Genomic DNA, 20,816 nt, shown 5'->3' with positions numbered 1-20,816 from the left:
GTTGAATGGTTGTAGTCAGGGAGGATGAGAGCAATGGCAGATCCATTGCTGTTTGTAGTATTCTTTTGTAGCCAACTTAAATTGTTTGGGATTTGTCAGATTTCTGATTTTTAGAGGGAGCTTGTTCCAAGCCTTAGAATGGTAATAGCTGTATATGTTTTGACCTGATTTAGATTTGGGTTTATAGATATATAACAGATCAAGGGATGAACTCCTGAGATTTCTAACTGGTGAGTAGTTAGATATAAGAGAAGACAAGGCAGGACAGTATTCTGGCTGATACAAAATTGAGTGTATGGTTTGAATCTGTGTGAGCTGAAGTAGGTGGGGGTAGTTCCAGCCAGTTTAAGTGTTTCAGGGATAGACAGTGGTGGGATTTATAGGTTTGTTGAGCTGCAAATCTAGCAATAGTGTGGTATGTCGATTCAAGCTTTGATAGTAGAGTAGAGTTTAGATTAGTAAGGATTTGGGAGCAATAAGTTAAGCAAGGTAGAAGGTAATCATGTATAAGTGTGGTTCGAGCTTCATAGGAGATACATTTTTTTGTTTCTGTATAGGAGTCCTAGCTTCTGATGAGTTTTTTTGATGCAGTTATTAATGTGATGGTCGAATTTCAGTTAGTCGTCAATGGTAACACCTAGGAGTTTTGTACTTGATTCTATTAGAATAGGGGTATTCTTTTGAGACATTATAGAAAAGGAAACTTTGATAGCTTTTGGTTTTGGTCAAAGCCCAGTATATCAGAGCTGTTGCTTCTTCTGGTATTTTTTTTTATCAAAGGCCTTGATTCATGGTCTATTTTGTAAGCAGAAATTTGGTCCTCTGTACGTGCATTAACTAAGCATTACAGGATTGATGCCATTTCTAGGGCTAGCCCTGGTTTTGCCAGGTCCATTTTGTAAGGAATCCTAGACTTCTGCTTGATTCATCATTCCTCCTTCCTGAAATCTTATAAGTTGTGTGACTCTTTCCAGTTGTTAACAATACTCCAACAGTGATTATAGGAAGGACATAATACAGTTGAGTAAGAACTTACCATAACAGAAGATGCCTGACTGACCACTATTGGAGTATTACACCCCTCCCTCCTTATCCCTATTTTGTCCTATTTTCTATTGTGGTTAAAGTGGGATCTTATAGTTCTTCCTTCTTTTGGTTGACGTGTTTTTGATGACCTCTTGATTTTCTTGCCTTCCTGGCTTTTGGGTCTGGGGCGAGAAAGTCCTGCCATGAATCATATCTGTATGGCCCCTATGTACCTTGTAGTCTTGGCATGTTTTGGTCACATGACAGATTTAAGGTGCAACAGAAGGATTTCTAGGCGTTGGTACCCTAGTCAAAAGTATGGCTATCCCTGGTGGGATATCCCAATAGTTAGTAATACTGCAATAGTGATCAGTTGTACATCTACTGTTATGGTAAGTTCCTACACAACAGCACTTTGAAAGTTTATTGAATTCTCTAGGCTTGGAAATATATAAAGCATTTGCTTTTTAAAATTGTCTTCTTATTTTCATGATTGAAGGATTACTGCTAATAGTTCAGTATACTATATTTCTAATTAACTCTGTATTCTAAGCATAATATAATGTATTTTTAAATACTGTTTGTCTAATTTATAATCAAATAAATACTTACTCTATGAGACTAAAACGAGTTTTTTTTTTGAGACTGACAAAGCTATTTACTCTTCATCAAAAAGTAAGAAAATGGCTAGATGCCAGCTTAAAAGGAAAATATGAACTTAAGTTGAGTGATTACTGACTAACATATGACACTGGCTTCTTCAGCACAGAGGGCACATAACAGAAAATTGTGTTTGTCCATTTGCTAAATAGCTACATCTGCTACTAAAGACCAGTGGTTGTAAGAAGCCAAAACACACATGAGAGTTTCTTCATTTATTTTATATTCTGGGGCAGAGTTTCATTCCAAGTACGACTACTATAAACATTTGTTGCTTCCTGTGAAATTGTCTGTCAGTTTTTCCATTTGTTTAACTATCTTCCTAGCCCATATTTATTTTTGCCATTTCTAGGATAGCATTTTGTATATAGCAGCAGCTGATGAGGTTAAACTGAATGTGACTGGAAAAGGTGACACCTACCAATTTGAAAAGATAAAGGAGATTCACCTGGACAAGCGACAGAAAAGCAGCATATTTCTCCAGACAGATAAACCTCTCTATAAACCAGGGCAGACAGGTAAATCTAGAAACTATTATATTAGAATATATGTGGGAATTGCCATCTACTGAATCTGTGGAAATACATTAAATTGCAGCTTAGTAAAAACTGACCATATTGTGTGCTTCTTTCTTTTTTTAAAAGAAAACAAACCATATTAACATGTTTTTTATTTACAAACATTATACATCACATATATTTTGTTTCTTTAATTATTTCTTTCTTTTTAACTATAATCATTATATACTAAATTGCTGAATTCCTCACTTCCCATAAACCTCGCTCCTCCTGAACATTATTCTGCATATATTTTCCCTCAGTTTCCATTTATTTTCATGCAATTTGTTCCTTTCCTTTTCAAAAGACCATTCCCAGTCCTTTAATCTCTTTTATAATATTCAATACTTCTAATTCAGTTGATTTAGACTTTGAGTTCCACTTTCCAGTAATTACTTTTTTGGCAGCCAACAGAATTAAATTTAATAAGGTCTTGCTATATCTAGGCAATTCAGATGCTGTCTTTCAGCTCAAAAGAATCCTTTCCTTAGCTATAGGCATTTGCTCACATAATATTTCTGACAAAATACTCTGTAGGAAAATTTTTAAATTTGTTAGCTCATTACACTCCTAAAACATATGTTCCCAGTCATTTCTTTCTTCCCCATCACACCTCTTACATTTGAGATCTACCTGAAGGAAAAGTATGCTTGGGGTATAAAATACCTATGTAAACACTTCCAAGTGAAGATTCTAAGCCTTCTGGACTTTGTTGCAAAACTGGCAGCCATACATATATCCTCCCTTTGTTCTCTTGTAAATTACTTTTCCACACTCTCTTCCAAATCTTTTCTAACCTCCTCTGATTGATTCTTATACTTATCTTAAAATATTTTATATGCCCTACTAATTATCATTTTTAACAGCAGCTTTTGTTCTGGATTCAACTTAAACATCTACCAGAGCAGGTCTTTCACTTAAGATCCCCCTGTCTCTTTCTGGTTGCCTGTACATGATATCAGTCAATGGTAGGAAAGAATACTCTGTCCTGTAGTACAAATTTCATCTTGGCCTCATCCCACTCTATTACCTTTCCTTCACTAGTTCTTTGCTCCCAATACTTTGGTTCCTTTGACAGATTTCTGCCCCCTCTTGCCTGTTTTCTGTACTGTACTTGCAATCATCTCTCTTGGAAAAATCTCCTTTCTGCATTCTCGTGTTGACTTAGTTCTTTGAATACTTTCAGCTGCTTTATGAACATAATATTCTGTATGATCTCCTTAACTCTCTGCATCCAAAATCCTACTATTTTTTTATTTCATGAACATTCCCTCTGCTTAATCATCATCCCTTTCCATTTTGAATTATAACCTTTTGCTTCTTTTATGTATATGAGGCGTCTATATTAATTCATCGAAGGTTCACTTCAATGAACCTTTCTCCTTTCTTTATCAAACTCTAATCATCGAACGTTCAATTCAGGGAACTTTTTCATCAAAAAAGTATTTACACAGGGAAACTAAGCACTTGGCCAAAACTACACCAGACCAGACACTGCAATATGCAAAACTCACCAAAGTGTGTGTGTGTGTGGGGGGGGTTCACCCCCCACTCCCCCCAATTTTGGAAGGTGTGCCCCCACCCACATAACTATATATACTAACTCCAAGATTGTACTACAGTGGGGAAAAGGGAAAAATTTGAGGTGCTGGCCAAGTGCTTCCTTTCCCTAGATAAATTGTTCATGGATTTGAACATTCACTGAATTAAATGTTTGATGATTAGGGTTTGATGAAGAACGGTCCACTAAAGTGAACCTTCAGTGAATTAATATAGACCCATATATGAGCCTAACAGTGTAGCTCTAAAATATCCTTTCAGATCAGGTAATCCTAAACCACCTTGTTCTATTGGAAGCATCAACATCTTACACACAACTCTTGCCTTTTTTATCCTCTGATATAAATTCATTCATTCATCTATTTACAAATTATTGTCCATAACTCCTTTGGTTATTAAAATATGCCTGACCCAAATATGAAACTGAAGCAACAAAAACATTTTCAGTGGTGTCATCTTACTATTCATATCTGTAAACAAGAGTTTCCATGTTCAGAGATTTTGCATTATCATTTGTTCATTGTCTTCCCACATATCCTTAGCTGCCATAACAGAAGCTATTTTAATCCATACTCCTAAATACTTCATCTTATAATAATTAATGGCTATAGCCTTTGTTTATTTTCTTTAATTTTATATCTCAAAATGACTTGAAACTGTTCAGAATTTTGTACAATGAGATGTCCTTTTCTGAATTTATCAGGTGCAAGGTAATACCACTTGCAAATAAAGCCAACTTTCCTTCATTACCATACCAATTATATTCTTGCATTTTTGAGTCCCTTGTTTTCTTTTCCAAAGGTTCTACATATGAAGCAAATAGCACAGGGGAAAGAGGCCACCCCTGCCTGATTCCTCTTTTCAAAAACAACTTACCAGAGAGGAACTCTCACACTTTAATTCTTGCCTCTGAACCTTCATGTAACTTCATAATGAACCTTATTATTGTATCAGAGAATGCAATGCTTCCATTGCCCCACTCATAAAATCCCAGCTTGCTCTGTTGAATGCTTTCTGCACATCAAGAACCACTAGCAACAATGGTGTTGTCTTACATTCTGCTTCACTCTGTATCAACATTTTTCTGTTAATGTTGTCAAATGTTTGCCTCCTCTTCTCAAACCACCTTGACCCATATAATCAGTTCTTGCAACACCTAAGCCATTCTTTTAGCTAGTGTATACATAAACACTTTATAATCATGGTTTAAAATTACAATGGTTCTTTATGAAGCTGGAGCTGATGGGTGTTTACTGTTGTTAGGTAATATAGCCACCACAACTTTCTTTCGAGTTGTTGCTGCCTCCCCTCTTTTTAAAATTCTCTAAACAAAAGCTTGCAAGTTTGTTCCAAATTTCCACAGAAACACTATCCATTCCTGGATACTTTCATGAAGATTGATTATATATATTACCATTTTTTTAATTTTGTCTTCTCCTGTCTTAACTGTTATGTATTTGTTGAGCCTCCACTACCTCTAACTTTGGCATAATTAAGTCTTTTATAAATATTTCCATTTGTGGTCTTTATTTCCAATTTTCTTTATTTTAAACAAATGTTTATAAAAATTCGAAAATATCTCTAATGCCTCTACAGGATCTGTGGTTATTTTTCTTCATATAAATTCCCTAAGTTTTCTGACAACAACTTTATCCTTTCTGTGGCCTTAGGCATTGTGCTAAAAGTTTTTTATACTCTGGAGTTATTATCAGAAAAATAGTTGCTTAACTGCAATCATTTTAAACTCCTACAAATTATCCAGATACTACCTTGTTTTCTCTTTGGTATTCTTTAATACTATTTCCTATTTTCTATACCTGTAAGGCCATTAACATTCCAAGATAATATGGATAACATAGCCATTGTGATAAATAAGCTATTGTTCCCACCTGGCATACAGGTTAATTTTTTTGAATATGTATTCCCAGTGTTCTTGTTACATGTACACAGTAATGTTTGGGAAAAAGCTGATCTTTTGTACATTTGTTACTTCTCTTCTTCATTTTAACCTATGTAACATTTTCAGGACTTTTTGTTTTAATGAAAACCCTCAAACAAAAAAAAAACTATATACATTTTCAGATGACCCCTATCCCCTGTTAACTTAGAAAATACACAAAACTATGCACATCTTCAGAAATGAAGTTTATCCCTCCAGATAGGAACAATTACCCAAAATTGGCAGCTGGATTGATAGGCATTACCTAAACTAAAAGTAAGGTTACCCATATTAAATCGCATGCTATAATCCAAGTTCCCACTTGCAATGATTGCTGTCTGTTGTTTTCTTATCACTGTTCAAAGCTATGAAAAACAGCTATTATACTTTCAGAAAAGACTAACTTGTATCCCTAAGAAAAAGTACACTGTCTTTAAATAAACTGAATTGTACACCATTCTATTAAATGCTTTTAAGTATTCAGACTGATAAATAGGCTGCTGTCTCTTTTTCACTTCCTGTAATTTCAAACTCTACTTTCACTGAAGTGCTTGCCATTATATCTTTGAATTGCATTTTTCTCAATGCAGAATTCTCAGAACTCTCAAGATTAATTGCTTGCATTTGCAGACAGCTCATCTCCATGTAAGTAAGTAATGAATCATTGTGAATTTCACTCAGAACAGGATGTACAACTGCCTTCAGCTGCTGAATTCCTGAATCCCACTGAATATTTCCTAATGAAAAAAAAAACAATGTAACATCATTGCAGATGTAAAAAACTTAGCATTTTTCATGGTTTTCATCATTTTGTCTTATTTTTCAAGTATACTCACTTACAAAAAATACTTGTTTATAGCTTAACTCAAGAACATTAATTCTACGTATAAAATAATTATTGCATGTTTAGACCCCACCCCAGCAGCTCAAGATCACAGCATATTAACATTAAGCTTGCTCTTGTCTAGCCATTCTTCTCTTGTTATACTATAAAACTTATATTTCTTATAACTAAAAAGTACTTGTTTAATATCTTTAACACATACAACAGGCACTGAAAAGACTCCCATGCTATTTAAAATTCCCCTCACTATACACTACACAAAACAGCTTTGCTATATATAACATGCTGTTTATATCATGACATATTTCAAACAAATGCTAAGAACAAAGATTGATTTACTTGCACTTACTTTTTTCCCTTACAGTGTCCTTCTAAATATTAATGACATAAAGTGAGTTATATGCTTAACAATCTACCCACAAGTTTAACAAAGTCAGAAAAAGTCCAGTGTTTCTCAGCCACTTTTTCTTACAAAGCCATGTTACATAAATATGATAGATGCTTTGTGGTCTCCCATTTAATACTAATTTCAGTGTTGCTGGTCTTCTTCCTGATCACCTCCATCCCCCAATACCAGCCTCTGGTTCAAGGCTAAGGTACTCTTGATTCTTCTAGTGAATTCTTGTGCTTTTTTATTTCTCTCAAGCATTTTCCTTTGGAACACTGGTAAGGGTTTCACTGGCAAAGTCTCTCTATGAGCTCTATGGGTCTTGGCTTCATTCTCATGACCAGGTATGGAACATGCATTCAGTGTGCCCTTTCAATTAATAAATCATGTTGTGCAACACCATTTCAGTTTCTTATCTGTGATTTCATAAACTTAATACAGTATATTCCTTCCAGTTTGCCTGGTGCATCAGGAAATCTCCAGTTTTCTCTGTATTCTCTGTTTCCTAACTCTGCAATTTTTTGAAAATCTCTTCTTGAGAGGTCTCATACACAGATAGCCTTTTCTTCATTTCAACCTCCGATTTTATCAGTTCATCCAACTAGCTAGTTAAACCTTCTTCTATTTTTACCAAACTTTTGTTATCTGAGTTGATATACTCCTTTAACCACCTCTGAGTATATTTGATTTGTTTTGTCCTCTAAATTACTGTAAGCCATCTTTATTATCAAAGCTGATGCTTGAACTGCTTTTTGCTGAGCAGCTGCAGGGTTCTTTCCAGCCAGTGTATTCTCTTTACCTATTCTGATTTATTTTCTTTCAAGTTCTCTAAATTTCTTCTTTGCTGGCATCCAACAGTTTACTTACAAGCCAGTAACTTAATTTTATTCACACTGACAATATTACTGGCTCTAATTTCTCAGTTTCTTTTTTCGTACTGGTTGATTAGTGTGTAGCTATCTTGCAAGACCTGTACTGTCATTTTTTGTCACCTGATTGTTGGTGTCATTAATAGATCCTCAGTTTCATCCCTCTGAGATTTCTCCATTGTAAATGTATTAGATAACAGCACCATCTAGCTAATGAAATGTGTTTTTCCAGATACTGTACATGGTTTCTCCTACTTTTACAACTTTCTTACATTAAAGTACATTTTTTTGTTGGTTTTCTAATCTAAGTGTAAATTGGCTGAGGGAGATAATAGTGGTCATTTGGTGCCAGTGAATAAACTGCTGCTGTCTTAAAGGGTAGATATTACTGACTGAGCTCTAGCTACATTCTTATTGGTTCTTTCAATTTTACCACTTAATTTAAACACTGCTGGAAGACATCTTGTGCGTCTTTAAAAGCTTCCTTTAGAATCATTTTTTTCAGTAGTTTGTTGTATGTGCATTATTTTGTTCTTTACCTTAACTGTTTGCTGTGAGCCTGTAGTTCTGTGGACTACAAGGTTTGTTGTTGGAGTTAATCTCTGGCATATTAAAGTTCTTGTCAGATTGTCCCCAAGCCCTCTTAAACTGAGGTTGATGTGCTTCTAAAAACAGTGTTTCTGTTTTTTGCCCCTCATGGTAATTTGATTACCAAAGTCCATTCCTTTTCCATTTAATTGTTTTTATCAGTAGGCATTGTGTTAGCTGTGTAACCCATTTAAGTACTGTTTCCCCACCTACTGTATTCCATAGATCCATAATACTGAGTGCACCCAGCTGAGAGTTAGTAGAGCAAACTGGAAGGATCCTCCTCTTAGAATACTAAAGTTTTAAGTTACTCTTCTGTATATCTCCCTGCTAGCTTAGTGGACAGTGCATTACCTAGAAGGTTCACCATCTTCCATATTTATTTTAAAAATCTGTTCATCCTACTGTTCCAGTATATGGAACCTTCCTACAGATTCACATCATTAGCTCTCCATTAGTACCCCACATCAGGCATATATGCATTTACTGGGTGCTATGTCAAAATTTGCTTTAAATTTTCACGAGAATAGAGGAAAACCAAGAAATTTGTTGGGCCCTAGTTGGTTGCAGGTCCTTGAATTGTGCTATTTTCTCTTGGCCAGTATGCAGACAAACAATGTCCTTATTACTCAGATAGCACTACTTAATAAACTTGCTCTAAACTCCATTGAGACCTCTCGTAATGCAGCTCATTACATTCAGCATCTGTACTATGAGTATATACTCTCCAACTGCCTGTGCAGCCAGATTGGTTGAAATTTGCATTTTAAGATGATGTATAAGTATCTCCTGTTTACTGACAGCCACCTGCTACTTAACCCATTAGAAACTCTGTGGTGTGGGTTGTAACATCTCTAGCAGCCTACACACATCCCTGTATTCCAGAGCATGTTCTGAAAATCAACTTAAAAGCATAAGATAAACAATTGTTAGCATTTTGTAAACAATAAACGCTATTAAACTATACAAATAGCAATGTTATCAGTAAGATGTATCCTTTACAGCAATAACAGTCAGAGCATTCATAGTATTTCCATAAGTAATATCATATAGTATAATGCATACAATCCGAGAGTTATATTTTTGTTAAAGTATTATAAACAAATTGTCATACCGAGTAAACTATGCATCCTAGACATATAGTTTTAGAACACTTTTGTTAACCAGACATAAGCTTTGACATGGCAGCAAAAAATCCCTCTCTGGATGCATGTTTATTGAGATATTTACAGAAATATTAAAACATATGCTTGATACTATAATTAGTCATATAAATAACAGTGAAGATGTGCAACTTACAATGCAAATATCAGTGACAGTTTTCTTCATAGGTTCATAGGTTCATAGATTAGTACTAGGCTAACTGCCCTTGTGAGCCATTTTAAGCCTAGTCAACAATATTTAAGGTTACACCTGATGCCCTGCAATAGTTTGTAAGTCACTTGTTTTTTGAAGTATTAAGTATATATGGAAATATTGATTATTGTCATAATTACTAACAAAAAAAATGCAGCATATCCAATATATTGTGATATAATTAGACTGTCTGCCACCATAGCATTTCATACCATATACCTCAATGACATGCAGGTCTCTCTGTTCTGAAAAATCTGAACATAAATACGAAAATATGACTAATTAGTGGTAAAAAGTGATTAATTTCTCTATTATGGAACATCCTACATTACCAATCTTAGTGTAATTGTGTTACTTATTCCTTGCCCTTTCTAATATTGGTAAGTCATTTAGTGAAAGAAGCTAAACCCAAAAGAAGGTCTGGATGTCATAAGGAGCTATGGGTGTTAACAGGACAAATATAAAAAGGTGATATAAGCTACAATGAGTTAAATGTACTGTCACAGTGGGTAAGAGATGCAGTTATATATTGACTCTGGAGGCAAAGCTCTCATATAAAACAACCACATTTAACAAACAGGTTGTCAGCAACACAAAATATTACACTATACCTATCTCACCCAATACACATCAAGCATATATACATACTTATGCCAAGGCTCTTAAAAGTACCTACTTAAATCAGAAAGGCATCCAAAAGGCAGCCGATGAAACAAATACCCTCAGTAACCTCACAAACTCTCAGCTGATGCAACACCTATCAGGAAATATTTTATTTTATTTATTTAAGATTGATAACCAGGGAAGTCCACTGGGCCCGGGGAGTAAAGCTCCACAATAATTGCAAGTTACATTTCACATGTTACAAAAAAGACATCGTTCATACAGCTAATTAAACATTTACAGATAAGCTCCATGATATTTGCAATTGGCTTGTCACAGTGTTATAAAAATGAAAAGACATAATTCAATACAGAAATGTCACCATTTACATAAAGTGAATATTTTTGTTATAATCTCAATTGTAGGTTTAACATTTCAAAATATATAGCTACTAGCCATTAGTAGGTTAGGAAAATATTATGCATGGACAGGGTAATAGTATATTTGAGAATGGAGAGTATAGTACAATAGATATTAGAGAGAAAATTAGTTTTTAGTATGGGAGGGATTCTTTTGGGTAAGATTAATAGTAGAGGTAGTTGGATGAGATAGTGCAAGGTAGAATGAGGGGGGGGGGTTAAGTTGGAGCGTGGTGACAGCATTCCCATTTGGAAGAAAGATGAGAGAGTAGCTGAGGTTAGGTAGGTTGTATAGGTGTGTGGGGAGAGAGTTCCACTGTTTAGCTAAGGAGTGGGACAGCAGTAGATGGCCAGGAGGTCGTGCAAGTTTGTGGACCTGAAGGAGATTTTGGATCTGAGTGAGCGGTTGGGAATGTAAGGTTTTAAGAAAGTCGCGAGAGCTGGACAGCTGGCAGGTTTAAAGATGAGCTTGTGGGCAATGGTGAGTTGTAGGTAACTGAGGTAGTTAGGTAGTTCAAGCCAGTTGAGTGTGAGGAGGGAGTGGTGGGAGGAGTTTTTCTGAATTGGTTGCAAATTTGGAGATCTTGTGGTAGCAGGATTCAAGTTTGGACTGAAGGCCAAGATGGAGATTGATGAAAAGAGGGGCACCATACATAAGGGAGGGGAGTAGGAAGGTGGATGCAAGAGTTTGACGGGTAGAGTGGCTTAGGAAGTGGTTGTGCCTGTATAGGAGACCTAACATTTGATGAATTTTCTTGATTGTGGAGTGGGTGTGGCTGTTAAATTTTAGTTCTTCATCAATAATGATGCCAAGAAGCTTGGTGTTGGGAACAATTTCAAGGAGGGTGTTGTTTTGGCTCTGTATGGTTAATGTGGATTTGTCAATGGAGGTTTTGGTAGGGGAAAAAACATTAGTTTGGTTTTATTTGCATTTAGTGCCAGATGGTTAGACTGCATCCAGGTTTCTGTTTTGGAGAAGGCTAGTTAGGATTTTGCTAGGAGCTTGGAGGGTGAGAAGGCTGAGCAGATTATTGGTGAGTCATCTGCATATTGGATGATAGAGGAGTCTGGGATGGATTAGTGAAAGTTGTTAATGAATAGGTTGAAGAGAAGAGCACCAAGAACAGAACCTTGTGGGACACTGGTGGGTGTGGGATGGAAGGGGAAGGTTGAAGTTTTCCATTGGACAGCTTGTTGGTGGTTGGACAAGTAGCTGGAAAACCAGGCGATGGTGGTGGGAGAGATTTGTAGGGTGGAGAGTTGGTATATAAGTAGGGTCTGTGAGTTGGTGTCAAAGGCCTTTGACAGATCTAGGAATAGTATGGATACGAACTTGCCTGAGTCACATTCGAGGTTTACGGTTTCAAGAAAGGAAAGAAGGTCAGTCATGGAGCTGTGGCCAGGGCGGAAGCCGTGTTGGGTAGGGGAGAGGAGATTGTTTAGTGTTAGGTGTGCAATGAGTTGTGCTTGTTTTGTTTTCTCTAGTATTTTAGAAAGAGGGGAAAGGATGACAATAGGCCTGAAGATGGTGGTATCAGTATTTTTGCCAGCTTTGTGGAGGGGGATGATGTAAGCATGGCAACAGATAGAAGGGACATATGATTCTTGTATGGACCTGTTTATAAGAATAGAGATGGGATAGGCAATGCTGTCTGCCGATTGTTTTAGGAAGGTGGATGGAAGGTTGTCGGGTGCATTGTGACAGGGTTTGAGTTTGAGGAGAAGTATTTTTATAGTGCTTATGGGGATAGGCGTGAGGCAGAAGGCTGTGGAGGAAGGTTTATGATTGGGTAGGTGGTTGGGGCAGGAGGGGCTGGTGGTGGAGGAGGGTGGTGGGAAGGAGGCTGATAGTTTAGCTATGCAGTGTATGAAGAATGAGTTCAACTGGCTGGCTGTTTCAAGGTTGGAGAGGTTGGGGTCTAGGCAGGGGTTTTCTTTGTTGCCAGGATGCAGCATGGATGAGATGGAGTCGCAGAATATTTTGGGATTTGTTGAGTGCAAAGACTGGAGTTTGGAGTAGTGGGCTTTGTGGTATTTAATTATTAGTTTTTTTGCGGAGTATTGTAGTTGCTTATACTCTAGGAAGGTTTAGCGTTTTTATGTTTTTGATATTGTTTCCATTTTTTGTCCCTTTGGTGCAAGGCTAGTTTACTATCTTTTGATAACCATGGGCATGGATTGGTTTTAATGGGTTTGGTTCAAGGAGGGGCTTGCTGATTGAGAAGGGTTAGGAATGAATGGTTAAAGTAGGAAATGGCATCATCTTGTGGAAGGGTTTTTAGAGGGGACGAGTCAGTATGCTTTAAGCATTCGGAGAAAGTTAGAAGGTTGAAACAGGAGAGGTTGCGGGTTTGGATGTAGTGGTGTTTATGCAGTGGAGATGGGAGACAGTCAGCGAAGGCTGGTAGGTGATCGCTGAGAAGATCAGGTAATGTTCTGGCTTTGGTGATAAGGTTTGGGTGAGTTGTTAGGATCCCATCAATGATGGTACCAGAGGTACCATTTTTATTTGGTCTGGTTGGAAATTGCATTGGATGGGAGAAGTTGTACAGGTTGATTGTGTGGGACATGCTTCAGATTTAATAGTATTCCAGTTGATGTTGGTATCACTGAGTATATAGGTTTCATTTTTTATATTGGAGGATAACCAGGACAGGATGTTTTCAAGAGTTTTGATATTATCACCAGGGGAATATAGAGGGTAGCAAAACATATGGACTTGTGGTTGTTTATTTTTAGTAAACCTGTTATAATTTCAGCATTTAGAACTCACAGTGTCTCAATTCAAAATCCATATGGCAAACCTCAACACCATGTGACATCTTAGTCACTGGTGACTCCATAGTGAGACACCCTGATACACCGCTCACCAGATTATGCAAAGAGAGGGTCATGGTCAGTTCCCTGTCAGGAGCCTAGATTTTCCACATTGCACATGCGCTTAAGTCCTTGCCACAAAAGTATGACACAGTCAATAGTACATGTGAGAGTGAATGACTTGAGATGTACTTCCCTGAGTTACATGAACAGAGATATAATGGAGCTCTCAGACTATGTTCCAGAGATAGGTATGAACCTAGCCTTGATCAGCATTCTACTATCACTGAGAATAATACCACCACACAAATAAATATTATTGATTACAGCAGTTGGCTTAGCCTCTGGCATCATTCAAAGGGGGTCCAATATGTATCAGCCTGGGAGGAGATGGTTGACTATCCAAAATGCTTCACTAGAGATGGCCTACACCTCTCTCCCAATAGATTTAGCATACTGGCCTAAACCTTTTCTGCCACCATAGTGCCTTTTTTAGGCAATATCAGTTTCCAAAACCGTCCAACATAACAACTTAACATAATGTAACAAAAGAGAATCCAAATAGAATATAGGATTTGCTGCTGAATGCTATGAGCAATGACAGAAAAAAGTAATTCCCTACAGGCACTCCTTACCCTGTAATGCATCAATATATGCATTGTCATGGAGATTTGGTTCAAGTAAGCTGGTGGCATTTCTATATTTGTTAAACAAAATTCCATCTCCAGACGTGTTAGGCAGTATAATAAAATCCTGTATATAGGGTTGCCACTCCTCCGGTTATTTTCCGGTAGTCCAGAAAACACTGTACAAACTCTGGTATTCTGTTTCAAAAAGGAAACAGACTATCGGAGTTTGTAAATCAGCCGAAAGCAGGCAGCAGGAATAGAAAAAGAGGGCGTTCCTTGTCTAGTGATGTCATCATGATGTCACAAAATGGGCAGAATGTGGGCGGGAGAGGGGGTGAGATGGGTGGGGTTACTGGTGCCACGAGGGGTGTGGCTTTACTCTGGTTTTAGCCACAATGAAATGTGGCAACCCTACCTATATATCATCATAGCCAACTGTAGGACCTCCTCTATTTCCCCTCTGGCCTTTACCTCGTACCCGATGAGTATGGAGTCCTTATGCATTAAGAAAAACACCATTCTCTTAGGGTATAGCAACTACCAATCTTTAAATTAGATGACTTATACATCCCCTAACATGTATGCCCAGCTATTTATAGACGTCATTAAAACAAACTTGCTGGGCCAGTTAATCTGCACTGAACTAAAGGCAACAAAATTCTGGACTTGGTCCATACCAATATGGGACAGCTCTGTTTCATACCTGTTATAACTCTCTTCCTGGTCAAATCTGACCATAAATCAGTGAATTCACTATAATAATAACTCAGTGTGCAAGGATTATGCAATGGTCAGTCTAATTAAACTGATTGATGGCGTAACTAATGACTCAATGCATATGCTGAATCCTTTACTGTCAAATTCTGTGCTAAGGTAAACAGCTACACAAAAGCATCTGTCTCCCTCCAAAGTAAATACAATGCGAAATTTAAAAAATATTTTCCTATGGTGGACATAGTTATAAGCAGGCTCTACAACTGGAGAAAAAAATCAATGAACTAAAAATAAATGCAACTCCCAGCTTGCCAAAATACTCCTTCTAAACTTAACAGGGAACTCCAGTCCATTATCAAGTTAACCAATGCCAGATGTGATATAAAAATAGCCACCCAGGCTAAAGACAACTGCAAAGCCTACTACATTATAAACCTAAAAAACATTGTTTAGCAATGCACAGAGCTAATAGTAAATTATACCAATTATTCAGAATTAGAAGGCATTGCCAATCTACTAGCAGATACATTTAGCTCAAACATCACGCCCCTCTCCCCATAAAATTCAGAGACATATACCCACATCTACATCATCCCTCACAATCTCCCAAGAATAAGTCCTTAAGGCACTATCCAAGGCCAAGAACAGTGCCTTTATGGGGCCAGATAACATACCAGGATACCTACTAGCTAGCCTGAAACAGGAACTGTCAAACCTCTTACAGAGATTATTCAATACCAGCCTTCAAACAAGCTATGAGCCATACTAATGGAGGACAGCAACAGTCATCCCCCCTGCACAAGGGTGGGGTGTCAACTAACCACAAGTCTGATGAGCCTGATTTGTAATGCTATGGAAAGGATCATTATGGAATTAATAAACAAAAACATAGGCAACCTACAAACCATTGGACCCAACTAATTTGGTTTTGTCAAGGGCAGATCCTACCCATTCAACCCAGATGACATCTTTGAGAAGGTTACTGAAGCAAGGAAAAATCAGTATGCATCACATATCTAGCTCTAATTAAGGTGTTCAACACCATTTCACACTCAGTTATTGTTAGTAAACTGTACAAGCTAAATGTCAATCCTTATGTAACTTGATGGGTAGAAAATTGGCTGACAAATAGAATCCTAGAAATTAGGGTTGGCAGCTTCATCGTCTCCAAAAGACCTGCCAACAGCAGTGTATTGCAAGGCTGTGTCATTGGAACAGTCCTCTTTGGCATTTACTTCTCAGAGGTCAAAACCAATGTTAAGGGTTTACAGATCACCATGCTTGCTGATGACTGTGAACTATGTGCCATTATTAACTCACGTAGGGACACCAAAATCCGCCAAGAGGGCCTTTGCCTTACAAGTATCTGTTGTCAAGATGTCCTCTGCAACTATAACACTGACAATACATCCCCAAAAATCAGTCCAGTAGTTCAGCCCCTGGGAACCAAAGTAGACAGCGAAATGTCCTTCACTCAACATATATTTACCACTTAAAAAAGTCCTTTTACATTGCACAGCTTATTAATAAGGGCTTGGTATTCAGGTCCAGTGATGTGATCATTCCACTGTATTTGGCACATATATATGACTAACACTGCAGAAAAGTACAGTTTTGTACCTACCATAAATGTAGATGTTCGAGGGCTATTACAGCTGCAGTAATTACATATGGGTTTTCAGCCGGCAGGCGGTCCCTCGGTCGGCCGAATTCCAAAGTCTTGGTCCGGCGTCGGTTGTTGTCGCGTACTCTTCTGATGTCAGGAAGGCTAGAGTATAAAAGACACAGCCGACGCCATCTTCTTCAGTCTTTCTTGCCCCAGATGTCAGGTGCCCCCAAAAGGAAGGCAATACATAAATTAGTGTAATACACAAAAGTAAGCAAATAAAACATAGTAGGATAACCCAGTCAGCAGGTATGAATAGGTATTCAAACCCCCAGGTCTTACCAAGAGGGGAAGGAGGGTGGGAAACCTGTACTGCAGCTGTAATAGCCCTCGAACATCTACATTTATGGTAGGTACAAAACTGTACTATGTTCATTGTGCATTACAGCTGCAGTAATTACATATGGGTAGAATCCCAAAGCTATGTATAGGGTGGTAGGTACTATACGGAACTGGGTTGAGCTAGAATGCCCTGCAAAACTGCAGTGGCAAAGCCTGCTCTTGTTCTGGAGTATAAAGGCAGATGGTAATGCTTTGTGAAGGTATGTACAGAACTCCAAGTGGCTGCCTCCAAGATATCTTTAGTAGGCACTCCTCTGAGGAAGGCTGTAGAGGTGGCTGTGGCCCTAGTGGAGTGTGATCTGATACCAGTAGGTACAAGCTTTCCATGATAGGAATAACAGAAGCGTATGCAGTGACCAATCCACTTGGAAATGGTCTGTTTAGTTACAGGTTTCCCTTGACCCCCCACAGCATAGGAAACTAGGAGTTGATCTGATTTTCTGAATGGCTTGATTCTGTCCAAGTAGTAACGTAGCTGCCTATGGATATCTAAAGAATGAAGCAGCCTCTCCCCTTTGTTTTGAGGATTAGAGTAGAAGGTAGGAAGGTGTATGGCCTGGTTTAGGGCTACCCTAGATACTACTTTAGGCATAAAGGAAGGGTTAGTACGTAGGGAAACCCTGTCCTGATGGAATATGAGGAATGGCTGCACCGCCATGAGGGCCTGTAACTCAGATACCCTACAAGCTGAAGTGATGGCCAGGAGAAAAGCTGTTTTCCAGGACAAATATTGTAATTCTGCTGAAGCAGCTGGTTCAAAAGGAGGCAATGTCAATTTTTCCAGTACATAGTTAAGGTCCCAAGCTGGTACTGGTTGTTTCCTTGGAGGCCTTATGTTCTTAGCCCCTCTGAGGAACTGTCGTAGTAGTGGGTGTGAGAATAAAGGAGGATCCATATTGAATTCTGCAGAGATTGCTGAGGCATGTATCTTGATTGAGGAAAAGGAAAGTCCCTTGCTCAAAAGTTCAGTTAGGTACTGTAAAATCTGTGGCAGGTTTAATTTTCTGGGATCCTGTCCTCGTTCTTCATTCCAACAGCAAAACCGCTTCCATTTTGCGGAGTAAGCTTTTCTTGTAGATGGTCTTCTAGCCTCCAAAATGACATCCTGCACTTCTTTGGAGAGTAGTGCCTGATGTGAAGTTAAGGAATTTTCCATGCAGCTAGACTGAGAGTTTTCAGCTGACTGTGGAGAGTTTTGAAATTGTTCTGCGTCAGCAGTAGAGGTGTTAGAGGCAGGGGCCACGGAGGAGTGTGTGTTAGGCTCCTCAATAGTGGGTACCAATGTTGTCTCGGCCAATCTGGAGCAATCAGTATCATCCTTGGCTTGTCTGTTCTTGCTTTCAAAAGCACCTTGGGCAGCAGAGGTAGTGGTGGGAATGCATAAACTGACCAAGTTGTCCATGTGAATGAGAGGGCGTTCACTTTCCAAGCCTTTGGGTGGGAGGTCCTTGAGCAAAACTTTTTTAATTGATGATTTTTGTGGGAGGCAAATAGGTCTATGTCTGGCCTTCCCCACGCTTGAACAATCTGCATGAATACGTGTGGATGTAGCTTCCATTCGTGAGGATCTGTCATATGCCTGCTCAGAGTGTCTGCCAGTGTGTTTTCCATTCCTGGCAGGTACTGAGCCTGGAGTTCTATTTGTCTTTCCAGAGCTAGATTCCAAAGAGTCATGGTTAATCTGCACAAGGGGTATGAATGAGTCCCTCCTTGTTTGTTTATGTACCACATTACCGTGGTGTTGTCTGTTCTTATGAGCAGTTGTCCTGGATGCAGGAATTCTCTGAACATTGAAATTGCATTTATTACTGCCAGCATTTCTTTTTGATTGATGTGAAGGTGCTTTTCTGTTTTGTGCCATCTGCCCTGAATGCGCCTGTCCTTCATGTGCGCCCCCCAGGCGTAATCTGAGGCGTCTGTGGTTATGACTTGAGTAGCTTGAGGCTTGCAGAATGGGAGGCCTTTGTTTACTTGGCATGCTTGGGCCCACCATATGAATTCCTTTTGTAGACAGGGAATTATTGGAATCTCCACTTCTAGGCTGTGACTGTGTTGAGACCATAGATTTTTCAGGTACCATTGAAGTTTCCTCATGTGCAGCTTTGCACATGGGATTAGAAGAATGCAAGATGCCATGAATCCCAGAGCCTGCAGGATTTTCCTTGCAGTAAGCCTGGTACTTTTTGCAAGCATTTTGAAGTAATGAGATAGTTGCCCTTGTTTTTCTGTTGTTAGGTAAGCCGTCTGGGTGTTTGTGTCCAAGTTGGCACCCAGGAAGGTAATTTTCTGAGAGGGTGTTAGCTTTGATTTCTCCTTGTTGATGGTGTATCCCAGAGAAAGCAGTAAGCGTGTCACATATGCCAGATGTTTGAGAAGTACGTGTTTGCTGTCCGCTTGGATCAGGCAGTCGTCCAGATAAGGGTAAATTTGTATCCCTTGAAGTCTGCAGTATGCAATCACTGATGCCAGGCACTTGGTGAATACTCTGGGCGCAGTAGATAAGCCAAAGGGCAATGCAGAGAATTGATAGTGATTTGAACCTGCAAGAAATCTGAGGTATCTTCTGCAACTTTGTCTGATTGGGACATGCAGGTATGCCTCCTTGAGGTCCAATGTTACCAGCCAAAACCCCTTGCCCAGCATGGGAAGGAGTTGCTGTAATGTGAGCATCTTGAATTTTGGTACTAGAAGAAATGTGTTGAGAATGGATAAGTCCAGAATGGGTCTCCAGTCGCTTCCTTTTCTTGGCACCAGGAAAAGCCTTGAATAAAAACCTTGTGCTTATTGGTGCGTAGGTACCTTTTGTATAGCCCTCATGTTTAGGAGCTTTGCAATTTGTAGTTGTGCCTCTACCCTTTGATTTTGTGGTAGGTTTGGCATGCCTCTCATTTTTGGAAGAGTGTGGAAATGAAATTTGTAGCCTCTGTTTATTATGTCCAGAATCCATTTGTCTGTTGTGACAATATGCCAATTGTTTGCAAATAGTGCCAGTTTTCCTCCCAAAGGTGCTGCCAGTTGAATTCTGCTTGGCATGGAAATGAGGGAGTCATTGAGTCTGCTTTCTGTATTGCTGTGCACTGTCGTCACCACTTCTTGGTGTTGGTGATTGCCATTGTCTGCCTCTGTAGGACCCTTGGGGTTGTCCTCTGCCCCTTCAGCGTCTGTATCTGCCTCTTTGGGCTTTGTCAGTGGTTGGAAAGGACCAGTTTTTTGACGGCCAATTCCTGCTGAACCTTGGTGGCTGAACCTGTAAGAAAGCTTTGACAGTTTGCATAGATTTTGCCTTTTCTTCCATTTTACGTAAAATATCCTCAGCATTACCACCAAAAAGAACATCCTTATGTAACGGTGCATCCAGAATTTTTGCTTTCACCTGGTCTGGAAGATTTTGTTCCCTTAGCCATGCATGTCTGCGAATGACTGCTCCAGTGGCGGCTGATCTGCTGGAGGCCTCTAGTGCATCATAACCACATTGTAAGGTGTGCTTGCCCACTTGTTCAGCACTATGCATCATATCCTGCAACTCTTTTAAATCTGGTTGTTCAGGTTGTGACATTTTTGTTTTTAATTGTGATAACAGAAATTGCTGATATTTAATCATATGAAACTGGCAGTTTAAGGCCCTCATGGCAAGGGTGGCCGAGGTGTAAACCTTCTTACCCCACCTTTCTAGTGATCTAGATTCCCTTTCCGTAGGTAGTGGATTCTTGGCCGTGGAAGCCTTAATTCCTTTAGGACCTTGAGAAATAGTTTCAGGGTCTGCATTATGGCCTTTATAGAGGAACTGATGAGAATTAGGAACTCTGTAATACCTATCCGGCTTAACTGGTGCAGGAGGC

At 38.8% G+C, this 20,816-nt stretch overlaps 1 protein-coding gene across 1 annotated transcript in view; it reads left to right on the top strand.

Annotated features, from left to right (window-relative positions):
* Nucleotides 1-20,816, top strand: part of LOC122808161 (alpha-2-macroglobulin-like) — a 1,492,450-nt gene that overhangs the window by 83,363 nt on the left and 1,388,271 nt on the right. The window contains exon 3 of the mRNA XM_044079133.1: nucleotides 2,039-2,204. Coding sequence (XP_043935068.1) covers nucleotides 2,039-2,204 — 166 coding nt within the window. The remainder of the gene's footprint in view (nucleotides 1-2,038; nucleotides 2,205-20,816) is intronic.

This window comes from Protopterus annectens, chromosome 8.part0, assembly GCF_019279795.1.
Source record: "Protopterus annectens isolate FY-2018-M chromosome 8.part0, PAN1.0, whole genome shotgun sequence".
Taxonomy (NCBI): Eukaryota; Metazoa; Chordata; order Ceratodontiformes; family Protopteridae; genus Protopterus; species Protopterus annectens.
This window is presented reverse-complemented; position numbering and strand designations above follow the sequence as displayed.